At 49.5% G+C, this 22833-nt stretch overlaps 1 protein-coding gene across 3 annotated transcripts; it reads right to left on the reverse strand.

The window, feature by feature from the left end:
* Positions 1 to 5072: 5072 nt before the first annotated feature.
* MFNG (MFNG O-fucosylpeptide 3-beta-N-acetylglucosaminyltransferase) lies at positions 5073 to 22719 on the reverse strand. 3 transcript variants are annotated; one of them, XM_063395845.1, is made up of 10 exons: positions 18719 to 22719; positions 17483 to 18184; positions 12833 to 12881; positions 12212 to 12314; positions 11971 to 12124; positions 10870 to 10955; positions 9418 to 9583; positions 8812 to 8897; positions 7878 to 7973; positions 5073 to 7167 (listed from the first exon to the last, which is right to left on the reverse strand). In XM_063395845.1, exons 2-9 carry the CDS (start codon positions 17810 to 17812, stop codon positions 7907 to 7909), a joined length of 1041 nt encoding a protein of 346 aa, XP_063251915.1. In that variant the 5' UTR covers positions 17813 to 18184; positions 18719 to 22719; the 3' UTR covers positions 5073 to 7167; positions 7878 to 7906. The 3 variants fall into 3 exon arrangements, with proteins under 3 accessions (XP_063251915.1, XP_063251913.1, XP_063251912.1); XM_063395843.1 differs by having other exon boundaries at positions 7878 to 7976; XM_063395842.1 differs by having other exon boundaries at positions 5073 to 7976.
* Positions 22720 to 22833: the final 114 nt, after the last annotated feature.

Below are 22833 nucleotides of genomic sequence, written 5' to 3' on the forward strand. Positions count from 1 at the left end.
TGAATTTGACTTCCTCTCCGTGAAGGACAGCCTTCACTCCTCCTTGAAACAGCCTGGGTGGCCCTGGATGTGTCTGGCTGCCCTCTGTCCCTATAGGTGCTGGATCCCAGGCTGCCAGAGATAGAGATGGGAGGATGAACTCGCAGCTATCCCAACTGCACCTGATCTGTCCAGAATACATGACCAGGAACTGGCAATCACAAAAGTGCGGTGTATGTTGGGCCATGTTTGCCACTGGGGAGCTTTTGGTGGGGAGGTTTCATTCCATGGCCTTGATGCTTACAAAAGGCTTAGTCTGAAAAGAGGACTTAAAACTGCTGCCCACCCACAGGTGGACACCTGGTCTGTCCACACAGCAGTTTGAGCTGTGACTGTGGATTGCCAAGTCATTTTGAAAGATGAAAGGACTGGAATGAAGCTTGGCCTCCTCTGCCCTCAGCTCTAGGATGTGTCTCTGCCTCTTCCCCTCGTCCTGGCCTCACCAGGCCATTTTTGTTCCAGAGAATTGCAAATCAGCTGCCTCACAGAGGAGAAAGCAGTACCCAGGACCCTGACAGACGTGCTCAATGGGCGTATACAAATGGTGTTGGCACAGCATTGCAGAAGAAACCCGTCTTTTCAAGATACATCAGTTCTTTACTATTAGAAACTGGGTTTCTGATTTCAGCACCGATAGTCTGGACCAGAACAATGTGTTTTAGGAGCCAGCTGGACAAACATCTGACCAAAGGGGTATAAGGTGGCTGGCCCTGCTGCAGGATTAGATAACATCCTGATAGCTGAATAACAGCACCTCTCTAACTCTCTGTGATTCTGATATGTGACCAAGTCAGAGTGGTTTCCAGTCAAACAGATCACTGTGCTACCAGAGTAATAACAATGCAAACACTTTTTTTCCAACACTGAAATCTTGTTTTATGTCATGTGTAGCAGGAACTTGATATGGCACAAACATGATTCATGCCATGACCATGCAAGCACAGCAAGCACAACTCTATAAGCACCTTTCTGCAGGTCACCATAAAAGGCAAAATGACCTCCAGGGATGCAAATGCTGGGTCCCAACTCTCCTGTGAACCAAGCAAATCAGGCTTTTAATCAACTGGGCCCACATTACATGAAGATGTGCTGCCTGTCAGCAAGCCAGTCCCATCTTTTGGGATGACTGAAGCCAGAAACCAGGAAGAATCGAACAGAAGAACGGCACAGTCCCAGGTTAGCTAGGATAAATTACCCACCTTGTGGCATCTCCCCAAGCTCTGCTCTCCTCAGCTGTCCTGTGCCCAGTAGTTTGCTGGCTGAGTAGCTATCCGTCTCCAGTGGGCCAGCACCACACATTTAAGTTGGAATATTATTCTCCAGTTCTAGGAAATTGGATTAAGGGTCAGACAATACTCACTGTTATTTACCTTTGATTAAAACCAGCCCTCCTCCCTACTGGGCCAGAGAGACCAGTGTTGCTGCTATTTACTCTGCTGCCAAACCTGGAGTTCAATCCCTGCCCTGCAGCACTCAATAAAAGCCAGCACAGAGGTGGGGGTGTGCAGCAGGGACGGCTGAGTGGGTGGAAGGGGAGTGATTATCCAGGCCACCATGTCCAGTTTGCTTCTTTTGCAGTTAAGACTCTGGCTCAGCAAGGACAGGGGTGCTCAAAGTGCCTGCCTCTGTGGCTCACGGGGGTGAGGAATCCAGCCAGGGTGATCCCAAGCAAGCCCTGTTTGCCCCCATGCCTGTCTCTGGTCCTTTCCTCTCAACAAATCCCCACTTCCACACAGCTTCTCTTTTTGTTTATGTCCTTCTTTCTCTCTCTTCCTTCAGCCTCCCCTCCCTGCCATGACTTCCCTGCCTCCCCTTTCTGCCTTCTCTCTTCTGCTCCTCCTCCTTCCCCACCCTCTTCCCCCTAGTCCCTTTCTCATTCCTCCCATTCTCCTCCTTCCCTCTCCCCCACTCTCCAAGCCGCTATTCCAGGACAATAGAGCAGATGGCAAGCTGTTTGTTTTATATGTCCCTTTGGAAAATCAGCTCAGCTGTTGAATCTGTGACTTTTGCTAAAAACAGACACTATCCAATACAGCTGAATGCCAGGGAGAAAGGAGAGGGTGTGGGGGAGCCCTGCTCTCCCTACCAGCTGCACCGAGACTCTGTCTGTACCCCACACCATGCCTTTGGGAAACAAGCCTGTCTGAGAGCCCAGAGAGGAGCTTCTGCAGAAAAAACACCCTGGCAAGCAGAGAGCTTGGCCAGCTTCTACAGTCAGCCTCACTCTAGCCAAAGCTGATGGTGATGTGGGAAAAGTGGGGCAGTGGAAGGGGCAGACTCTTGCCAGCACTTCGATCCTGCTCATTGCCCCAGCCTGCTGCTTCTCCCAGTGTTAGTGGAAGCTGAGTTACGTGGGACAGAAGACATAGCACAGAGTGGAAGCTGATGCTCTTGGCCAGCCCCATATCTCCTCCTATGCTACTGGGAGAGCCACGAGTGAGAAACCACCAGCCAGCAACGAGTGTGTCAAGAGGGGAAGATAGGCCTTGCCTTTTTCCTTACAGCTTTCCCCTCCTTTTTTTTTTTTTTTTTTTTTTGAACCCCTAAGCCCCAAGGTACTGGTCATAAGGCTACCATTCATTATTTGCCAGCACAGCCATGATGATGATGTAGATTTTTTTCTCTGGTTCTTTCTCTTATTAAACCACTTGCTTCATCCCTCACCTCTCTCTTCATATGTGCTTATACCAAACATCTTTCAGATATTCATGGTATTTCTGGGCGGAAACTCTACTCCTGAACTCTGTCCCTCCCTGACCCGAAAACCATCTCCTTCTCCCTGCTTAGACATGACAATACTGTCTCATCGATCCTGTAAGCCCTCTCCTCTTTCCTCACCCTGTCTCTGCTTGTAAGTCATTCAGAGTAGGCGTTCAGTCCAGCACAAAGTACAAGCTTGCCTTGGCTCAGAACCAGAGCTGCTGGATTCTCTGCCAGTGCAATTGCTGGATATTTCATGGCATATCCTCCATCTGATACAACATGGACAAAGGCACCAGCTGCAGATTCTCTCTGTGCCCCACTTCTAGGGGTGAGATGGGGAAAGCAGGGTTTCAGAATAGCAGCATCTCTCCCCACCCAAATGCCATTTCATCGCACTTCTGTTTCCTGCAGTGCTAAAATCAACACTGACTTGTTTTCAAACAGTGACAGAAGGGTCAAGGCCAGCAAATCCTGCTTAATTTGTTCTTAAAGTTCACTATGGATCAGATGCAGCTCCCAACAAAACCAAGAGCAGCTTAACCGAGGCACAGTCACCTGTAAAATCAGAAGAAGTTCCTTAGCCTTGCAAAATCCTGGAAGGCAATTTAAATACAAGAGATAGGCAAGGAACCCATTCTTGGGGTCTGTAATTAATCACTTACAGTTCAAGCAGGGAGAGAGATAAGTTCCCAGCTTTCTTGCAGTCCAAGCTGGATCAAACAGCAAGGGAAAAAATCTCAGGCTGTCAAGAAACAACCTTAAGAGGCAATGCCACCTGAGCATCAACAGCTCAGTTTTGCACTCCTTTAACCTCACAGGTATTTAGGCAGAAAGTCTACAGGAAGAATTCCTGCATCAGCTGGTGAGAGCAGGCACAGTTACTTGAACATTTATGATACTGCTCTTCTTCCTGGCATTGCTTATGTCTATGGCAACACTTGCATCCTCTTCACTGGAGCCACATAATGAACACTATTTGGCAGAGGAGAAAGTTCCAGTTAGTCTGAGATTCCATCTTGGGCACCAACTGCTAGCAGATTCCTTGAGGAAAAACATAAGGATGGTCCATGCCTCCCAGTGCCCATGCACCTACTGAATGGAGAGGTCACCCACCCTCCTTCAGCTCTGCATCCATCCCAGAAATGCAAGGTGGGTTTTGCAGAGACTGAAGACAAAAATTTAACAAATTAATTAAAAGTGCTGATCCCACTCTGGACTGTCTGAAAAGCCTGCATTGTAAGCAAGGGCAGAAGTAAATTAAGAAGCTAAATCTGTTGTAAGGAAATGACTCTAACACTGATGACAAGCCACCGACTTATCTGGAGTGTTATTAAAAAAAAGAGGTTCAGGGCCAACCAAACTGATCTCACCTCTTCCAAGGTGAACTCTGTCTCACAGGCTGGCATCCTTGATGGCATTGGTGAGCTGCAGTTGTCCTGATAACAAAAAAAAGTCCAGAGCTGCGGGGCCAGGCAACACCCCCTTTCCTACTCTTGCTGGGCAGCCCCCAAACAGCACTTTCAATGCACTGCTAAAATTCCCATGCTCCTCCAAGGCCTCGTTTGGTGTTTTTTTTCCTTCCAATCTCCTTTCTTCCTGCTCCTATTTCTGATCCTTTGACTTTTGTCTGATAAACTACTTGCCTTTTGGAGACTGCTTCCTTAGCCTGGGGAGAGAGCTGAAGGCTGCAGTCTGGGTACAAGTTGGGCAAATCCCACAGTGGCTCAGGAATCTGTTTCTTTTGCAGCAGCAGAACTGTTAAGAGGAGTTAGCACCAGAGACAGAACCATTGTCTAGTGTTGCTATTCTTCTCTCCCCTTCAAATCTTTAGGAACAACTGCAGTTTCCCACCTATTTCAACTAACTTCTCTTTCCGCCTAAAGAAAGGATAGATATTAGCATTTTTTTTGCACTGTCAAATAGGGCTTTTCTTATAAAAATTCTTCATGCTAAGGGGAAAGTGAAGAAAAGATACTGTTAACATGAAAGCCTTACTTAATATTTTACATTTCAAATACCTTAACTGCTTTTTCCCCCCTACTTCTCCTTTTCTGAATTTTCAGTATACAGTTCAAACATCATTAATAGTGTTCGTTGCTATGGTGTTGGGCAGGCAGAGGTGTCTGTACTTGAAACCTTGAACTACACTTCATGTTGTACAACAGCAGGGTCATGCCAACACCCTTGACTTTGACCCCATTTTTCCCAGTCAAATATAAAGATCATGTCTCCATTCCTTTTTGGTTTTGGGAGAGGTTTTTTTGTTTTTTTTTCCCTGCAATGAGAAAAGGAAGTGTGAGCTAGAGAAAGGTAGAGATATTTAAAAAGAAAAAAAAAAAAAAAAAAAAAAAAAAAAAAAAAAAAAAAAAAAAAGAAGAAAATACAAATTTAATAGACCCAGCGGAACCTTTCCAAAATCTTTGTTACATCAAGAAAAAGAGAATAAAAAAAGACAGCCCCCTGAAAAGTTTCACATGAGATTGTTTCTCATTTTCCCAAGCAGCTAAACATTTTAATAAACTAGGAAAATGAGACTGTAAAACCACAACATCTGACAGCAAGCCCTGGGGGCAGGAACCATTCCTGAAACTAATTTTAACTCATGTTTTAACGTTGATCAGACTTCATGTGGTGAATGTCCCATTAAGCTGTCTCTCTGTTCTTAGAGAAAACCTGGTTTCTTTTGTCGACTCAGAAGCTATTTTCTTTCCAGCGTATTGTCATCACAGGCATAGCAGGACTTTTCTGTCATTCATTTCTCTACAGCCCAAGAGATGCCCTGCCCCAGACATCTTCTCATTTGTTCTGTTTCCTTATGAGACAAGATATTTTCCACAAAAGTAGCACTTAACTGTTCCAGCAACAAAACCCAGTCTTAAACGGGTCCCCATGCAGCCACTCAAGGATTCAACCCATTAAACATCTGATCTTCAGCCATGCAAAAAGCACCAGGTCAATTCAGACCAGCTGAAGCCAGGATCCAAAGCAAGCTTTCAGTTTCTCTGCTTTGCTTTTACCCCAGGGAAGTGAAGCTGCTGTACCAGTTCCCACACATGAATTGCATTTTGCTCTGATTGTCACCAGGACATCTACAGACAGGACTAACTTTTTAACTCAAAGTCTCTATTAACATCAGCTGAAAATCTGAATGGGAAAAAATGATATATCCAAATAGTGTAGGTTTCTCTTGAAGACTCATTCCTTCTCACAAAACCGTATTTCATCTTCTGGTTGTGTTCAAACCCAACCACTAGTCCTGTGGGGAAGGACTTCTTGATGCTGCATCCCTCTTTCAATAGCTGTGTCTGTTTTGTGCCACATGGATTCTTGGCTGGCATAGCCACATGAGCCAAGGGCTTTCCACAACTAAAGGAATGGTCACTGGCATTAGCTCGCTCCTGTGCCTGCTCAGGATGAACTTCTACTTCAAAGGCCTGTTGTGCAACAGAAGAAAGCAAGGCTGTGTGCTGCTACACAAGCTGACTAAACACCAGTAAGAATGATCAGGTTGGAAAACAGCTCTACAGGCTCCTGCCTTCTGTTTTATCCAGAAATTAAAGTGCTTGTTCCTTTCTAGGTCTCCGTTTGCAGAGGTGGAAGGTCTTTCTGACGCCTTTCCTTTAAACTTTGTGTGCGTTGTGTAGGAGATGCTGGTGCGTGGGGGTGGAAGGAGGTGACAGAGTGGCCAGTTTTCAAAACAGCAAAGCCACAGTGACAGTCGCCTTTGGCTTTCCAGCCCACCAGCAGCAGGCTTAGTCACATCAGCAGCATCAAAGCTGAGCAGCTCTTTAGAGGAAGGGCATTTGTCCTTTCATCTGGAGATTACAGGATCTCTCACAGATCCTAGCAGTCTGTTTTGAAATGCTCTTTAAAGAAAAATACCTTTTTGTGGCACCACCTGCCTCTTTGCCTTCCAGCTTTTCCTGCAAAACCCTCCCCCAGCCACTTAACTGTGGGTGCAAGGACAAAATGATGCCAAAGTTCATTCCCCAGCAAGGATCATTGCCCAGCTTTCACACTGGGCACTGTATTGAGAAAAGGAGCCTTCACAAACATGCCAGAAAGCTTGTAACTTATTTGGATCCACTGTTGGACCCAAACAGTGGCTCCCCCTCTTGCATTCAGCAGGGAGAGCAGGAAGGCAGAAAGCTGCTATTAGCATCTGGAGGAAAGACCTACAGAAATAAAAATATCTTTGCCTTGCTGTTTCCGTTACTTCATGACTTGATTTTTTTAGCTGGGGACAGAAAAGATTATAAAGCTGTAACCTCTAATCCACTCCTGAGTGCTCCTTCTCCTTCTCTTCCTTTCTCTTCTCTTTCAGTCAGTTCTAATCCTTTATGTCTCTTCTCGAAGATAGGAGCTGGAGTCTAATCTCAGACGACAGGTTGGTAATTAGAGCAAGAGATTATCCTGATCGCACATCTAGAAGGTTAAAGGAGGAGAATAATGCAGCACCATACAAGATCAAACCTTCAACATTCAATGCAGGAACCATCCCCACCTCAGTCAGTTTCCTCCTGGCTCCCTTACCCCATGCCCTCTCTTTTGTCCCAGAAGAGCAGGGGATTCCTGATTCTTTGTACTTCCTGCCCATCTCCCCTCTGTTGAGCAAGGACTATGCTTTTTCAGGATTCATTCAGCACAGAAATGGTCACATTTTCCATTTCTATAGACTTTGACTATGCAGAGACTCAGCAGGTCTGTAGGCAGTAGGAAAAGCACAGATATGGTGGAAGAAGTCCTGCTCAGAGAGCCACCACCAGGAGCTGGGCACCAGGTATACACATACAGGGCCCTTCTAGTCCAGCAAGATGCAGCCAGAGCACAGAGCAGCAGCAGCAAGTCCTCATCTCTACCCAAGTGCCCAGCAGTCACTATCCGATCTTTGATCTGCTGAGAAGGCATACTGCTCCCGTCTCTTGCACATATCCCAGCACAGATGAGAAGCTCATTCACGTGTCCAGCCCATCTTATGCATCTTTGGATCAGACCTTGTCTCTTGTCCCGTGTCACCAGTATTGAGTCAGGACCAAGAAAGCCATCCCATAGCCCCAAGACCACCACAGTGAAGGTGAAATTGAGAGCACCAAGCTTCTTCAATGTCCCACTCCCTACAGGTGAACAGGTGTCACCTGGATCTGCTGTAGCTGAGGCTCAGGCATCACCAGCCAACAGCCTGCAGGCACCAGGAGGTGTCTGGATAGAGGCGGCAGTGGAGTGATCGAAACCTGCTGGGGAGAAAGCAAAGTAAGGTCAGAGGACAGTTTATACACCAGCACACAGCTAGAAGATGGAAGACCTCTGCCTTACACCCCATTCCACATCTGGTGCCCACCCTGCACCACAGAGCTCAGGACTGGTTGTTCACACCAAGATGTCTTTTCTCAGCAAAGCCTCCCTCTGATACCCAAATCCAGCTCTAGCCCATGGAGCCCACAGCTCACCCTGATCACGGGCAGGGAGATGGGCACTGCACCATCCCCTGCTACATGATTCTGTCGATGCTCTTTTCATCACCTAGCTGCTTCCCACCCCTGCAATCTCCAGCCAGGATCTTCCTACTCATGCTCTGCAAATAACAACTTTAGGTTTGTTCACTCAAAGAGGAGAAGGTAAATCAAAGAACAGTTTTGTTTGCAGTGAGCCTGAAGTGAACCTTTTTCTTTTTTCCCTTCAGTTTTCTCAGCAAAGCATAAAATAAAAAAACAAGCAGAATTTCCTTTCCTCAGTTTAAAAGAACATTTCTGTTCCTGTCCCTGAGGTAAAAGGTTAGCTTGTTCAGCCTTAAAATGAGAAATAAACAGCAATATTTTTGGCTCAGGCATCGTCCAAATAAAATGTTTTGAATGCTTTGTTTCTTCCCACTCACCCAAAAAGGTCTGCAAAGTTTATAAGCGTTCACAAACAGCTTAATGCTGGGGTGCTCCTCACCCAATAAGCCATGTGACTGTAAGATTTCTGTCCCTCCCTCTAGCCCTCTTGCAACCCGTTGGGCTGCCTCCCCCTCCCAGCCTGTTGTCTGAGGGCTCACACAGCAGCAACACCCAGAGCACTCACGCCCCACACCTTGAGGGATCCTCCTGGGGCGAGAAGGGGCCACTGAGCTCAATGACATTGAGTTTGTTCTCAAACATGCCATAGCTGAGGGTGACCTACAAAGCAGTGGTGAGAAAGGAGTAGAGAGAATGAGATGAGTTCAGGAGCAAGGAATTTGCTGTGGATGACAAAAACTCCCATTCTAGTTCTTTCTCTGCTGCCTTAACCTCCGTCTTCCACATCTCTCCCATCTTCCGTCCCATAATGTTCCACCCTACTAGTCCTTTGCCCACAAGTCCTTTGCAAGGCAGAGTGCCACGTCAAAGGCCCTTTCCCAATCAATCATCATTTCTACTTGTCCTTGTGCCACATTCTCCCAGGGCTGCCCTCAATCCTCCCATCACTCCCCATACATGTGTTCCTCACCACTGATCCCAGGGCACTGTGACTGGCAACTGTGCTGCAGGCAACATCTGCTCCTTATTTCAAAGAAGCATTTGTCAGGAAAGCCTCCCCGCAAGAGCAGATGATTGATTCAATGCACATCACTGCCATCAGTGGAACAACATGCCTGTAAGCTCCCCTCCACTTCTCCTTCCTCACACACCTCCCTCTTGCTTCCTTTCCCCTCCTCACCTGCTGCATGAGCTGAGAGGTGGGGATGAGCTGCAGGTTCTCCAGGTGGGAGTGGAAGAGTGTACTGGGAATCAGCTGCCCACCGACTTTGCACTCGATGATGTAACCCACAGTGCAGTCATCTGGCAAGCGGATGAGCTCGGAGGTGCTCAGAAAGTTCCTGCCACTGGAAGAGAATAGGGCTGCATGGATTACAAAAACGGTAGGGGCAGATGTAGGCATCCACTTGGGCAGGAGATTACCGAAAACCAGAGTAAATCCTGTAACTAGGCAAGAAATCCCTGAGTTCCACCTGCAAATACTCGGGAATGGGCTTGCTCTTTCCAGCCACTTTCCAGCACTGTTTCCAGCCACACTGTCCCTGATACGTAATCCTGGTCCTTGGTAAGCTGACGCAGAGAGCTGACAGACTTCACTGAGTCACTTCTCCACGTGTCTGGGGAAGTGCACTGAGCCCCCGGGGGGTCAGACAAGTCACCACAAGAGAAACAGTGGGAGCACATAGCCAGGTCCAGGGGGAAGTATAAACAGGACATGCAGCTTGGATAAGCCATCTACTGCAATGTGACACCACATACTTGGCCACCTTTTGATGACAGGCTAAACCCAGTTTTAAAACTTTTGGAACTGGAATTGTTTACACAGTATGACGCGCTGTCTGCTACAACAACCTCCAGCAAACCGAAATGTGTTTTAAGCATTTTAAAAACAGTAGTAGCACATTTTATGCCAAGTTAGACGTTGTCCGTCTGGGCCACTTTCACTTTAACCTAGATCACAGATCATCCTCTTGACAGAGTCTACCATAAAATACATATCATGGGCTTTGGCTAAAGCAACCATCAGATCTGTCCTTCTGGGTATGCTCAGATCTGGTTAAAGCTGGCACAGCCAATGCCTACCAGTGTACATGCCTGTGGCATAACCTAGAGCATCATGGAATACATCATCTTGTTTTAGGTTGGGTAACATGACCTCAGGAGCTACCTCTGTTCAACACGCACCAAGCTGAGGCTAGGACAGTGGACACCTGAGAAGCCAAAGAGGGTTTGGAGTGAGGGAACAGAAAATCAGCTCAGGAGGCAGGTACAGAAAGCTGGAAAGAGGCAGATGAAGGGGAGATGAGATAGACAGAAGGGAAAAGAGTCAGACGAAGCTGAAAGGGACGGGAAGGAGTGTGGGGAGTAAACAAGAGCCTTAAGGAGATGGGAAGAGAGGAGTACATCATCCTGTGACCATGTTTACTGATGTGCCTGTTCTTGCCAGTCTTCAATCAGTCGGCAGACCCACCCAGTACATCCTTCTGCCAGATTCACATCTTGAAGACATGCTGCACATGGCACTCTGCACCTTTGCAAACACCACATGCACAAATCCAGATCCTGACACTGCCAGGAATTAATGTGCAGCTTTGTTGCTCACCCCCAAAGGCTCCCACACTCCCCAGCTCACCTAGCCCAGGGCACCATCTTCCTTGCCAGCTTGCGGCTGATGCAGAACCCAGCCCCTCCGGTGGCAAACCAGAAGCGCACGGATTTCTGGAGAGAAACACCAGAGAAAATCAATGGCAGAGGCTCAGACAATACCATACTCCCAGTGATGGGAATGCTGGAATCCCGGCTTTGATGTGAGGACAAACACAGACCTACTGTCACCCCAGTCCCCTGACTGCTGCCCAGAAGGACTTGCTAGCAGTACAGCATGGATTTTCACTTCCTCATAAACGGAACAGCCAGCTGCTCCTGCTGGTGCCTAGGGCAGGCTTATGTCCTGTCAGACATATACCCACAGGCAGAGAAACAACATGCAACTCTGCCCCTTGGATGATCAAATTCAGACAACACCTACAGCCATGTTCAGATAAGATGGCAAGTTTTCAGCTGTTTCCATTGCTCTTGGGATCTGTCTCTCCTTGCAATACTGTGCTGGTTTTGGCTGGGGTAGAGTTAATCTTTTTCACTGTGTGTTTTGGATTTGTGCTGAATACAGTGTTGATGATATAGAGATGTTTTTGTTATTGCTAAGCGGGGTTTACACACAGCCAAGGCCTTTTTTGCTTTGCTACTGCCACACTGGTGAGGAAACCGGGGGTGCAAGGAGGCTGTAAGGAGACACTGCCAAGACTGGTGACCACAACTGACCAAAGGGATATTCCAGAGCAAATGACATCATGCTTAGTATATGCAGTGTGAAGAGAAGGAGGAAGTGGGGGGGGACATTTGGAGTAATGGTGTTTGTCTTCCCAAGTGATCATTACACGAGATGGGGCCCTGCTCTCCTGGAAGTGGCTAAACACCTGCCTGCCCATGGGAAGCAGTGATTTAATTCCTTTTTTTACTTTGCTTGTGTTCATGGCTTTTGCCTTCCCTGTCTTTATCTCAACCCATGGGTTTTCTACCTTTTGCCCTTTTGATTCTCTCCCCACTCCCTCTGGTGGGAAAGTGAGCGAGCGGAGGTGTGGGGCTTGGCTGCTAGCTGGTGTTAAATCATGACAAACGTGAGCCAGAGCACCAAAACAATCCACTGCCTCCGTGGCACCACCACAGGCTGTACCGTCTGGTTGTTCGGCAGCATTTCTGAGGCCTGCATGGGTCGGTTCAGACTGGGTTTGCCCAAGTAAACATCCCACGTCTCCGTGTAGGAGGACAAGACCTTCAGGAGCGCCCGAGGGTTCAGGTAGTTGTCATCATCCAAGTGGCAAAACCAGCTGAGGCAGACAGGAAGACACAAGAAGTTTGCAGTGAGGAGGGTGCCCCTTGCTCTTGGAGGTCCCCCCATGACAGCCCTGCCTCACCTCAGGCCACTGGCCAGGAAGGCGTCAAACTCTGCAGCCATCTTGCAGGACAGGGCCTGGTGGCTGTGCTCAGCAGAGCAGTTGGTGAAGATCACATGGCCACCTGCCAGAGAAGGGAAAGCTCAGAGCCAGTCCACTTTGCACAGTCACAGGGAGGACATCTGGGCAGGAGGGAAGGGGTTTGTTCACAGACAGTCTCCTCATGACTCCCGAAAAGGCATCCAGTCCCATGGTGACATGGGTTCCACTCCTCCCCCTACCAGGAGATGAAATCTGGACAAAGCCAAGCAACAAAGCCAAGACCAGGATGCCTGCCATCCACACTTCCACCCTGCTCACTGCCAGCCACTATGCAGAAGTTGAGGGGCTCTGTCCTGTGCTGCTTCTACCCATAGATGCTTTAAAGCAGACAGCACCCTGACTCCAGCTGGCTGCAGGCAGGCTGCAGGCTTACCCTGGGGTAAAGCCAACTACACCAAATCATCACCACCACAGGACACAGCAAGGGGCATGTTTCAACGGGCAGTGCTGGTGCAGGACAGCCAGCCCTCACACCAAGGCCAGGGCAGGTCAGAGGCTGAAGGTGGAGTAGAAAGGTGGTGTCATAGGACAGGTCATTACCCGTTCTCCTTTTCAAGGCACCATCTTCTTCATCAGTGAAGATGTAGGTCTGGGGAAACAAGAAGAGATTACTCTCAGGGATGGAGCTGGTACTATTCCTGACTGCCCACTTCTTCCTCCCACCACTGGACACACTTGATGTGGTTACCCCACTCCATCCTCTACTCCTGTACCCAGTTCCAGGCAGCAGATGAACAGAAGGATGGCTGTGCTCTCCCTTCCTGCAGGGCACAACCATCAGCACTTGTGTGGCTTCATTTTCGACCCCATCCCACTGCCTTGGGAACAGGGACCCATGACACCGAGTGAGGGGGCGAGGTAGCCCTGGATTAGGTGTCAGTGGTAGAAAAATTAAAGCATTGTGGTTAAATGATGCTTGGGTTAAAAGAACATCTGCTTGTGTGTGAAGTGTGTACAGACCCCTGCCACTTTCTGCCCCCTCCTCCTCCTCTTCCTCCACTCCCAGGCTTCTCTAATCCCCCGTGCTGTCATTATGTGGCACATCTCCCCCTCTTCAGAGCCAGGTGAGGATCAGGGCTGGTGGAGAAAAGCTTTCCTCAGGCAGAAAATGAGCTTTCACAGAATGAAAAAGGAGTCGTGAGCCGTAAACAGTCTCCCCACCAGCTGCCCACAGGCTGGTTAAACACAGCACCTGTGCAGGCACAGAGGGAACGAGGCAGGCAGACAACAAGTCCAGGAGCCATCACTGCTCCCAAAGGCTCTGGCAGGAAGACACAAGTCCCTACATCTCCCCACACCCACCCATCATTTGGGACATACATCCCTATCTAGAGGACATAGCAGGAGAAACGTTGTGTACGTGAAAATGAGGCAATGAAGGACCCTCAGAGATCACCTGGCTCAAGCAGAGACAGCAGGATGGTTTCATGATCTCAAATGGATGAGCTACAGCGCTTGGTGAATTACCCTTCGACAGGTGAGCTGCAGCAATGGAGCAGGCACACATTCCTACTTTGCCCCACCAGTAAAGTACTCTTAGTTAAAACCACTTTCAAGGGGATCATGTGACAAGAAGCAATTAACTAAGTCCCAGGTACAGAAACTGCTCTGTGTCAGACCGTATCACAACCTTCAGACAGGCAGGGATTGTCAGTAGCATGGGATTTCCCTTGCCAGCATGTCAGAGTTAGAAATTTCCACTATGGCAAATATTTTCATCTTAAGAAAAACAAAATCTGGAACCATTGAAACTTTCTGACATTTTCAAAAAAAAAAATCCAAGAAATATTGTTGCAGGAAGTTACTTGCTTACAGATATAAAACCAACTAGATATCATGTGTCTAACAAACATCACATTTGATTGACATAAAATAGCAAACTGCATCTTTTCCAAATTTCCTACTTGTAAAAATATTCTGAGGTTTCCAGTTTTCTCTTGATGCAAGATGAGAAATGGGGTTTTTTTAGACATTCAACAAGTTTCTGTGGAACCCAAGGATGAAAGTACACTGTCACCACATGCAACACCAGACTGTCCAAAATAAATGGAAAAGGGAAATATGAGTGTGGGGACTAGGCAAGTCTGATTTTTCCGGCACTTTCAAACTCTGATCTCCATGGCATACCTGGCTGTACTCAAGAAATGCAAAAGAAGATCACAATAGCACATGGAGCTGCCTCCATCCTCATCTCTCCATCCCTCCATTCCCTCCCTGAGGGAGGGAAACCTGGAACAGCAGCTGCTGCCAGAGATGAAGCACAGAAAGTATCCCTCCATTCTGGAGTGGAGAAGATGCCTGTGTATGAGAGGATTTCTGCTGGACAGTAGTGCAAGCAGAGATATGGAGCCACTCTGTCAAACAGCTTTTTCTGGCAGCTCTTCACGAACACAAGAGCTCAGGCAATGCATAAACACTAGACTTTGAGACCGCCTCACCCTGATTAGGGAAATTGCCTGGCAATAAAAACTAGGAAAAGAGAATAAATGTGGAACCTGACAATCCAGGGCCATGTTCATGGCCTAGACTCCCAGGGTATCCTTTCTGTATGAAGAAACACTCTCCAAAAATGCAAACGCATCACCAGGATTACTGTTGTGTCCTGCAGAGAGAACAGATTCAAAACCTGTGGTGCATTCATGTCACTGAAAAATCTGAAAGCCAGTTCAGGATGGGCCATTCAAAAGTTTTGTTTCAATTGACTGGGTGTGTGGGCTTCTAAAAGGAGGGGAAGTGCTAGAAATAGTTCATCTTACCAAACCACACCAGAAAGCTGGACTTATCTCCACCAAAACTACTAGGACCAGGAGTGTAAGTCACTCCAAGATGCTGCCCAGCTAAACAATCATCAGAACCCATACTTCTATTTAGATTAAGCTTTTGCTGAGGAAAAGGCCTTTCACTAAAATGACTTTCACAACAATGTCCAGTGGGAAATTTGTCAGGAGTCAGATCTCAAGAGGCAGAGCATGGTCCTGCAAAGAGTGCCCATCTCACACTTCCCCATCTCTCACCAACTGCATGTCTTCAGATTAAACAGAGCATTTTCAGAGACAATCTCTCTCTCTCTTATTCTCTACCCCAACAGAGTCCACACAGAGGATTTTTAATTTGGCTCCCATACAGTCTGTCCTTGCCATCAAAACCACAGCTGTTCCTGCCTCCTGTTACAGTCACCTAAGCCTCACCTGGGAAACTTCCTCCGGGAGGAAACCATGCAGGCAATCCAGCTCTGAAGCTTGGCTTTGCATCGGCAACACAGCCAGATGCTAAAATTTCCCTGCTACCCACTGGTGGAGAAACACTCACTGAATTGGTCTCCAGCCATGATTAAGGACGAGTTGAGAGAGTAAGATGCTGGATCAGCCTAGGAGAAGGCAGCCTCTGCACATCAGGACTTCTGAGACCTGAATTTCTCTGGCTCCTAAAGCCTATGTCTCTCCATGAGGACTCAATAATAGGAGGTCTGGTGTACTATTCCTGTCCCCACAACAACTGAATGTCCTTTGCAAACTGAAAGCTGTCTTTTTTTTTTGTTTGTTTGTTTGTTGTTTTTTTTGTTGTTGTTTGTTTGTTTTTGTTATGCAAGGTTTTCTATATTGTCAAAACTAACCCTTTCCTGTAAACTTAAAAAACCCCTTAAGCAGGAATATATTTAAAAAAATGTTTTTGACTTTCAGGTACTTCTCTTTACCTCCCTTTCTGCTCCCACGCTCCTTCCTTCAAAGCCATTTCATTAAAAAAGCAGAAGAAAAATAACAAAAATTGAGGAGGGAGGAGGAAAATATCAAGCTTGCAACAAAAATTTATAACACTGAAAAAACTCTGTTTAAAAATAAGAGACACTCCCATTCTACCCTTTCCTACCTATTTTCCTACTCAGTCTGTGTAGCTTTCCCGGACTGGCAGCAGCATGGAAAATTCAACACCTCTTCCAAGGTTTGGACATCACTTACGTGCCAGAGGGGATCAGATGAATCTGGGGAGCTAGTATCTAACTCCTGTCATCAGCAGAATGGCCAGGCACTGATTTGTCAAACAAAGGAGAGAGAGGTGAATTTCTCCTTAAAAACCCACTGGGAAGGCCCCACAAGCAATATCCTAATGCCAGTGCAGCCATGTAGCTGGGTTTGGTTTCTCCAAGGAGGTGCTGGGCTAGAGCCGGCTGGAGAGGAGAAGTGCATCTGGAGGAGGAAGCAGGGCATCTCAGATGCTGAGAGGAACACACAGCCAGGAGAGGAAGTGTGCTCAAAATAGGGCATGGCTTCCTGTAACGACCGCAGCAGACCAGACAGTTGTAGCACCATGAAGTGGAAAAACCACCCTTACCCAGAAAACCCTGCATTGCTTCAGGTGCTCTCCTACCCAGTACCTCTCCCCCTGTCCCCCTTCCTCACTGGGGTCTGAATTTGCCTTATAGGAACCCATCACACACAGGCAGAGGCAAAAAAAAACACCTTCAGGGCAGCCACAGGATTTCTTCTTTCATGAGGAGCAGCTCTGTGAGAGAGGGAGAAAAGCACTGGAGCTCTGGGGATTACTCCTGCCCACCAGTGAGCCAGTCTGCACAGCTCCACTAATGTGGTGCCCCACATCAGTTTCTCTAGAGGAAGGAAATTCTCCAAACTGTTTTAGCAAAGGATGGAAACATCGGCCTCCCAGTTAAAAAAATAAATAAATAAAAATCAAAAATACACCTTCATCACTTCAAGATCATGGCCACGAAAGCATCTACCCAAGAAAAGAAAGTATGGATTGTGCTGATGTGTTGGGACTACAGGAGATCCTCCAGGAGCCTGCCTGCTTTGTTTTCTTGCCCACTGCACTGCAGCTTTCCAGGGCAATGGGTGCCCAGGCGCAGTGTAGTCATCCTGACAAAGGGCCAGGGGAGCCTGTCAGCTCCAAACCCAACAAACTCATGGCACTAGGAGGTAGAGTTTCATACAGACACGGGATGGTCTGTGCACTCAGTCTGGTATGGCATCTCCACCTGCCTTTCCCATGAAGCAGCTACTGGTGAAACATTTTGCTGGGTAGCATCTCCCCTTGAATGAGAAGTGAGAAATAGAGGAAAGGAGACAAAGTACTACGTGCCCAGCCTCCCCTTCCTCTGGCTTTTATCCCCCCGCCCTGTCACCCCATCCATGCCCCATTACCAACACCTTCTCTCTGGTCAGGATCCACACTCACCTGTTGGCTGGCCTGGGATATCCACGTGTCCAGGAGCAGCTCCATCCTGCTCTGGTGAAACCTCTTGGTTGTTTTCACAGCTATGAAAATGTCCCCAAGCGTCAGGCTTCCCTCAGGCCTGTATACCTCCGGAGAATGGAGTTCGAGGTCCCTGCCACCAGCTCCCTCTGGGCTCCCTTTGCTCTGCTGCTCTGGCTTCTCCAGCACCCCCTCCCCGATCCCTGGGTACTGAGCCGCTTCCCGAGCCCCACGGTGCCGCATGGAGAGGAGAGCCACACTGACAAGGAAGACTGCGGCTCCAGAGACACCGCGGATAAGCCAACGGCCCATGGCTCCCAAATGGATCCCGCCGCAGGCGGGATCCTATTGAACAGGGACAAACTCTGCCTGCACCTCCACGTGACGCTGTCTGCTCTTCTCGAAGCCTCGGAAGGGGCAGGATTAGTCAAGAGCAAGGTCTGAACAGGATGTGGTCAAGGAACAGGGTGGGCAGAGACCAGGAAGCCAAAGTCAGCAGACCTGAAGGATCTCGGCGAGGCAGGGGGGATTTTCACAGACTACGGAGGGCTCACTGACCCAGCGAGGCAGGGACACACGACTGGAAAATACTCCGAGGAGACGGCACGTGGCTGGCACAGCTTGCCAAGAGGAAAGCGAGCATCCCTGCTCCCGATGGAGAGGCTGAGTGTCCCAGGCTGGGTGCTGAGGGGCGGCAAAGGAGACCAGAGCCATGAGTGGGAAGCCTGTACCGTAGGCCCCAGTTGCCCAGCAGACACCAGCACACAGAGGCGAGCGGCAGGCGCAGGGCGGCAGGGCACGGTGCAGCCCGCAGCAGGGCACGGTGCAGCCCGCAGCAGGGCACGGTGCAGCCCGCAGCAAGGCACGGTGCAGCCCGCAGCAGGGCACGGTGCAGCCCGCAGCAGGGCACGGTGCAGCCCGCAGCAGGGCACGGTGCAGCCCGCAGCAAGGCACGGTGCAGCCCGCAGCAGGGCACGGTGCAGCCCGCAGCAGGGCACGGTGCAGCCCGCAGCAGCGCTGCCGCTCCACCTGCTCCGTCCCTCAGCTCCCGCTCGCCGGCAGCCCCGGTCCCGCCTCCGGGCACGGGGCGGGGCGCCAGCCCCGGGGAGGAAGGTTGGAGGAGAGGGAGCCCGCGTCTGACAGGGCCTGTGCCTCACCGGGGCGTTCCCGCCCTGGGACACCTCCGAGGTTACAAACGGCAGATCTGGGAGGACAAACCTGTTGCTTGGCTGACTTCCCCGTTTCTCTGTGACATTTCAGCCCGATCTCTGCAGCTCATTCCGGTGTTCTTGAGAGAGGAGGGGTCAGTGACACTGATGTGGGCTCTGGTGAAGTTAAGGTGTAGGGTCCTCTGTTGTTCCTGCGAAGAACTATTTTTCCCCAGGAATTCCCTCAACCCCAGACTTTTCCTATGGACACAGGTCTGAATTTCTGCCCCTGCCTTTTAGTCCCAGCTTGTCTCCCAAAAGCAGGGTTATGGGTTCCCTGCTGTCCCCCTGCCACCGTACCCCAGAATCTCAAGCTGGAGTGTGACCCCCACTTCTGACAGCCATCTGCCTAAACCATGACTCTGCTCTGGAAAGTTCCTTTTCCTCTGCCTCCAGTCTTGCAACCCCCAGCCTCTGCCCCATCTCACATCCCCACCAGGATGTCCAAGGACATTCTGCTGCCCAGATGGCTGCAGAACCAGTGACATTCACAGGAAGAGGTACACCAGCAACCAAAAACATGAAGAAGGGCTTACTGCGTCCCTTTCAGTTGTAGAATCACAGAATGACTTGGGTTGGAAGGAACTTTAAAGATCATCCAGTTCCAAGCCCACAGCCACGTGAAGGGACACCTTCCACTAGACCAGGTTGCTCAGAGCCCCATCCAACCTGGCCTTGAGCACTTCTGGGGAACACAGGGGGAGAGGGTGTGCAGTGTCACTGCTGAGTTTACATCCCACCCAGGTCCTTGCCCCCTGCAGCAGGGCTGAGCTCAGCAACTTGTCCCTTGTGGCTTTCCTGCTGTCCAAGACGTGGCTTCCCTTTCCCTGGGCAAGGAAAGGGGATGTCCTCTCTTTGGAAAACCACAGAGAACCTGCAGGCACAGCAGCAAAGTGACACCTCCAGTTCCTTCTTCACCCCCCTCCTTCACCACTGATCCCCCCTGAGCCACCTTCATTTCCAGCCCTCTAGTTGCCAGCAAGGGATAAGGATATCAGAGACCCTCAAAAGGTGTGAGAGCCCCTCCCAAGGACAAAGACTACCATGGAAGGGAAATTTAGGGGTCAGCACCAAGATTGCTGCATGCTTTTGCTGGTTCAGTTAGATATGGGGTAGGTGACCATGCAGTCCCCTTCACTACTAGCTGTAAGCCACTTCACAGAATAGCCAGAGGGATACAGAGAGATGATCAGCCAGGAGGGGAGATGATATCCATACCCCCATCTCAGCTTCCCTGTGCAGCAAGCGTGGGGACAGCAGGATGGTAGTGCTCTACATAAGTGCTGAAATCAGAGCGCCTCCTCAGGGACCTAACAAGCTGTGGGCATCCAATCTCAGCATACCAAAAAAATAAAAATAAAAAGTAGTAAGTTGGGGCCCAGAATTGGCAGGGGTGTGGAATAGCTCCATGTGGAAAAGGACACCCCGCCCCATGCACATGCCAGATCACAGGGCCTTAAAAAAAGAGGAGCAGGGCAGCCAGCCAGGCTCCCTCTGTTCCACACTCCCACCATGTGTCCAGCCACAGACACTTCCCAGGCACACAGGGAAGACCTCCCTGCAGGGATAGGCCCATGTGCTCAGTTTCTCCACATCTCAGACACACTTTCACTCTGCCCCTGTCCCTGGCTACAACTTGTTACTTTTGTAAGGAAGAAACCACTGAATCCACTTCTCTACCCTCCTCCCCTGTATTTCTCTAAGTCTCAAAGACTCCTGCCTTCCCCTGAAGCAAGAACTTCTCCAGAGCATCTCCCCTATCCCTTTGGAGAGTCTGTGCAGGTTTTATTTTTAGATCCCTTTGAATACTGATGCTTTCTTACACTGATTTGGGGCACGGGGGAGTCATTCACCTTCAGGCCCTACATTACTGCAGGGATGTGAACTTGGTGTGACTGGGATTGCTCACAGGGCTGGCCAGTGCTCCTGAACCAGAAATTAATGTCCTTGAGTGCTGCAGCCACATGCCAGCAGCCTCAGGCACCTGTAAAGGAAGCTTCTATAGCTCCAAGGCATCTTGCAGCACCTCCTGGCTCTGGCTTAGGAGATCATTTGGGAGGCTCAAGCCGAGCACAGGCTCCTTAGTGATGGCCCCAGAAGACATTACAAATACAATTTAAAGCTACCTCATACAGAGCATGGTGCCAGGAAACTGCTGGGGAAGGGGCCCACTGCGGACAAGGCAAGTGACTTCCCAGGGTGACACAGGTGTCACCTCAATAATCCCCTCCCTGGAGAGAGAAATCTTGCTCTCAGTGACTCTTTACAGGGGTTTGCACAAGGCTGTTACAGCTTTGTACAGGTAATTGGTGTCCAGGGCTGCTAATTGCATTATGCCTGTTACCTAACCTGTGACTCATTCCTCCAAGCAGGCAGCCACCCACCTAGGAGGTAAAAAGAAGGTGCGCTGGGGTGTGCAGGGCAGAGAGGGTCATTTATGTTTGCCTTGGAGCCTTCTGCCCCACTTCTCACCAATATCCAGAACAAGTTAAGGCTGCATTTTCAAAGTCTCAGGGGAGAGAAGCTGGATAAAGAGAGAGCCTGGAAGAAGCCTGAGAGCAGGGGAGACAGTGCTGCTGCTGCTTGGCTAGCTGGGCAGTGCCAGTCTGCCTCCCAGCAACCTCCCTTTGCCTCCCTTTCCCTGTGGTTGAGAGCACGGATGGCCCAGGGAAGTGCTGGGGGACATGATTATTTGGGAGGGCACCAAGGGCTAAGCTGGGAGCACAGCCTGACTACCCAAGGTGGAGGGGCTGCTTTTAAACCCCTTCAGCTAAGGCCATAGGGCTGGGGCTGGTTCCCAGTGCCAGCAGGGAGATGAGGAAGTTTCAAGCCCTGAGTCACAGTGCCTCACACATAGTGTTTGCCCTGAATACTCAAGCACTGCTTTTCCCCAGCAAAGATGCAAATTCAAATCTCCAAATCCATAACAGGGTGAATGGGAACTTGTTTTGGGACTTGTCTTCTCATCAGCTCAACAAGAATCCCACTTTGTTTGCCTGCAGGGCAAGCACTCTCCCAAGGGACTGGCTGTGCCAGGATGCTCAGGCAGCATCCCCTGGAGGGGATGCCACTTGGGAGCTTTCATATGGAGCCCTGGGTATGCCAGTTCTCCCTTCCCTGAGAGAAGAGTTGCATGGCTCCAGGGCAGAGCAAGGACTTTGCTCTACATTTTAGTGACTGCAAGTTAAAATCTTCATTTTCTTTCCTCTCCCCTTCACTCTCGTCCTCATAAAAGACACAGGCAACTGGTTTAGATCCTAAAATAACACCTCACAGGGGAGTCACGAAGATCTGCAAGTTAATCTTTGCTCAGAGCTTCACAAGTGCATGGTACCAGCAGTGCCGAACCACAGGGGAAAGGAAGACACAGAGAGGACCCAACCCTGGTGCTGGTTGCCCAGCTTCTCCCACTGATCCCAGAATAAGCAGACTCTGCCCAACCTCATGTCCCAAGAGCCCCAGGGCTCCCAGGGCCACAGATTTCATTTTCCTCTGGCATGCCTCAGGAAAGACCACCTACCACCACAATCACCACCTCTCCACAGCATGGGTTTCCTGCCACCCCCTTCCTATGGCATCTGATAATAGTGGCTGCATAACAGGATTCGGGATCACACAGCCTAAGTGAACACTGCTCTGGCTACCAAAGCTTCCACCTTCCCACTGCCAGAGTCTGAACCCACTCTTGGCCCCATGTCAGGATGAGAGCCCCACCTTTCAGGGGCACTGTCCCCTTTTCTCCTAGCAGCATGGCTGGGCTCAGTCTCCTTGCTGTCCCCCAGGAGAGTGAGGTAGCTGGCTTGTCACTTCATGCTAACCAGGGCATGGAGGGATGCAAAGCTCTAGGGACCCCAGCCAGACACAATTCAAAACTCAAGTGAGTTTTTCCATGACTTTCCTAAAGCATCCTGACCAATATTAGTGCTGGGGAGAGGCAAGGGACTGAAAACCAGGGGCCAAGTAGAAAAGGGAGGGGACTTAGTGTGTGGCACACCTAGCCTGTCCTCTCCCCACAATTCTTGCTGTCTGACAACAGCAACAGCAGTGCTCCCTCCTTCCCCTGGAGGGCTGGGCAGTTGGGTCTCACCAAAAGGAGGAGAAAAACATCCCATTGTGCATCACCCA

Source organism: Prinia subflava, chromosome 4 (genome assembly GCF_021018805.1).
Source record: "Prinia subflava isolate CZ2003 ecotype Zambia chromosome 4, Cam_Psub_1.2, whole genome shotgun sequence".
Classification (NCBI taxonomy): Eukaryota; Metazoa; Chordata; class Aves; order Passeriformes; family Cisticolidae; genus Prinia; species Prinia subflava.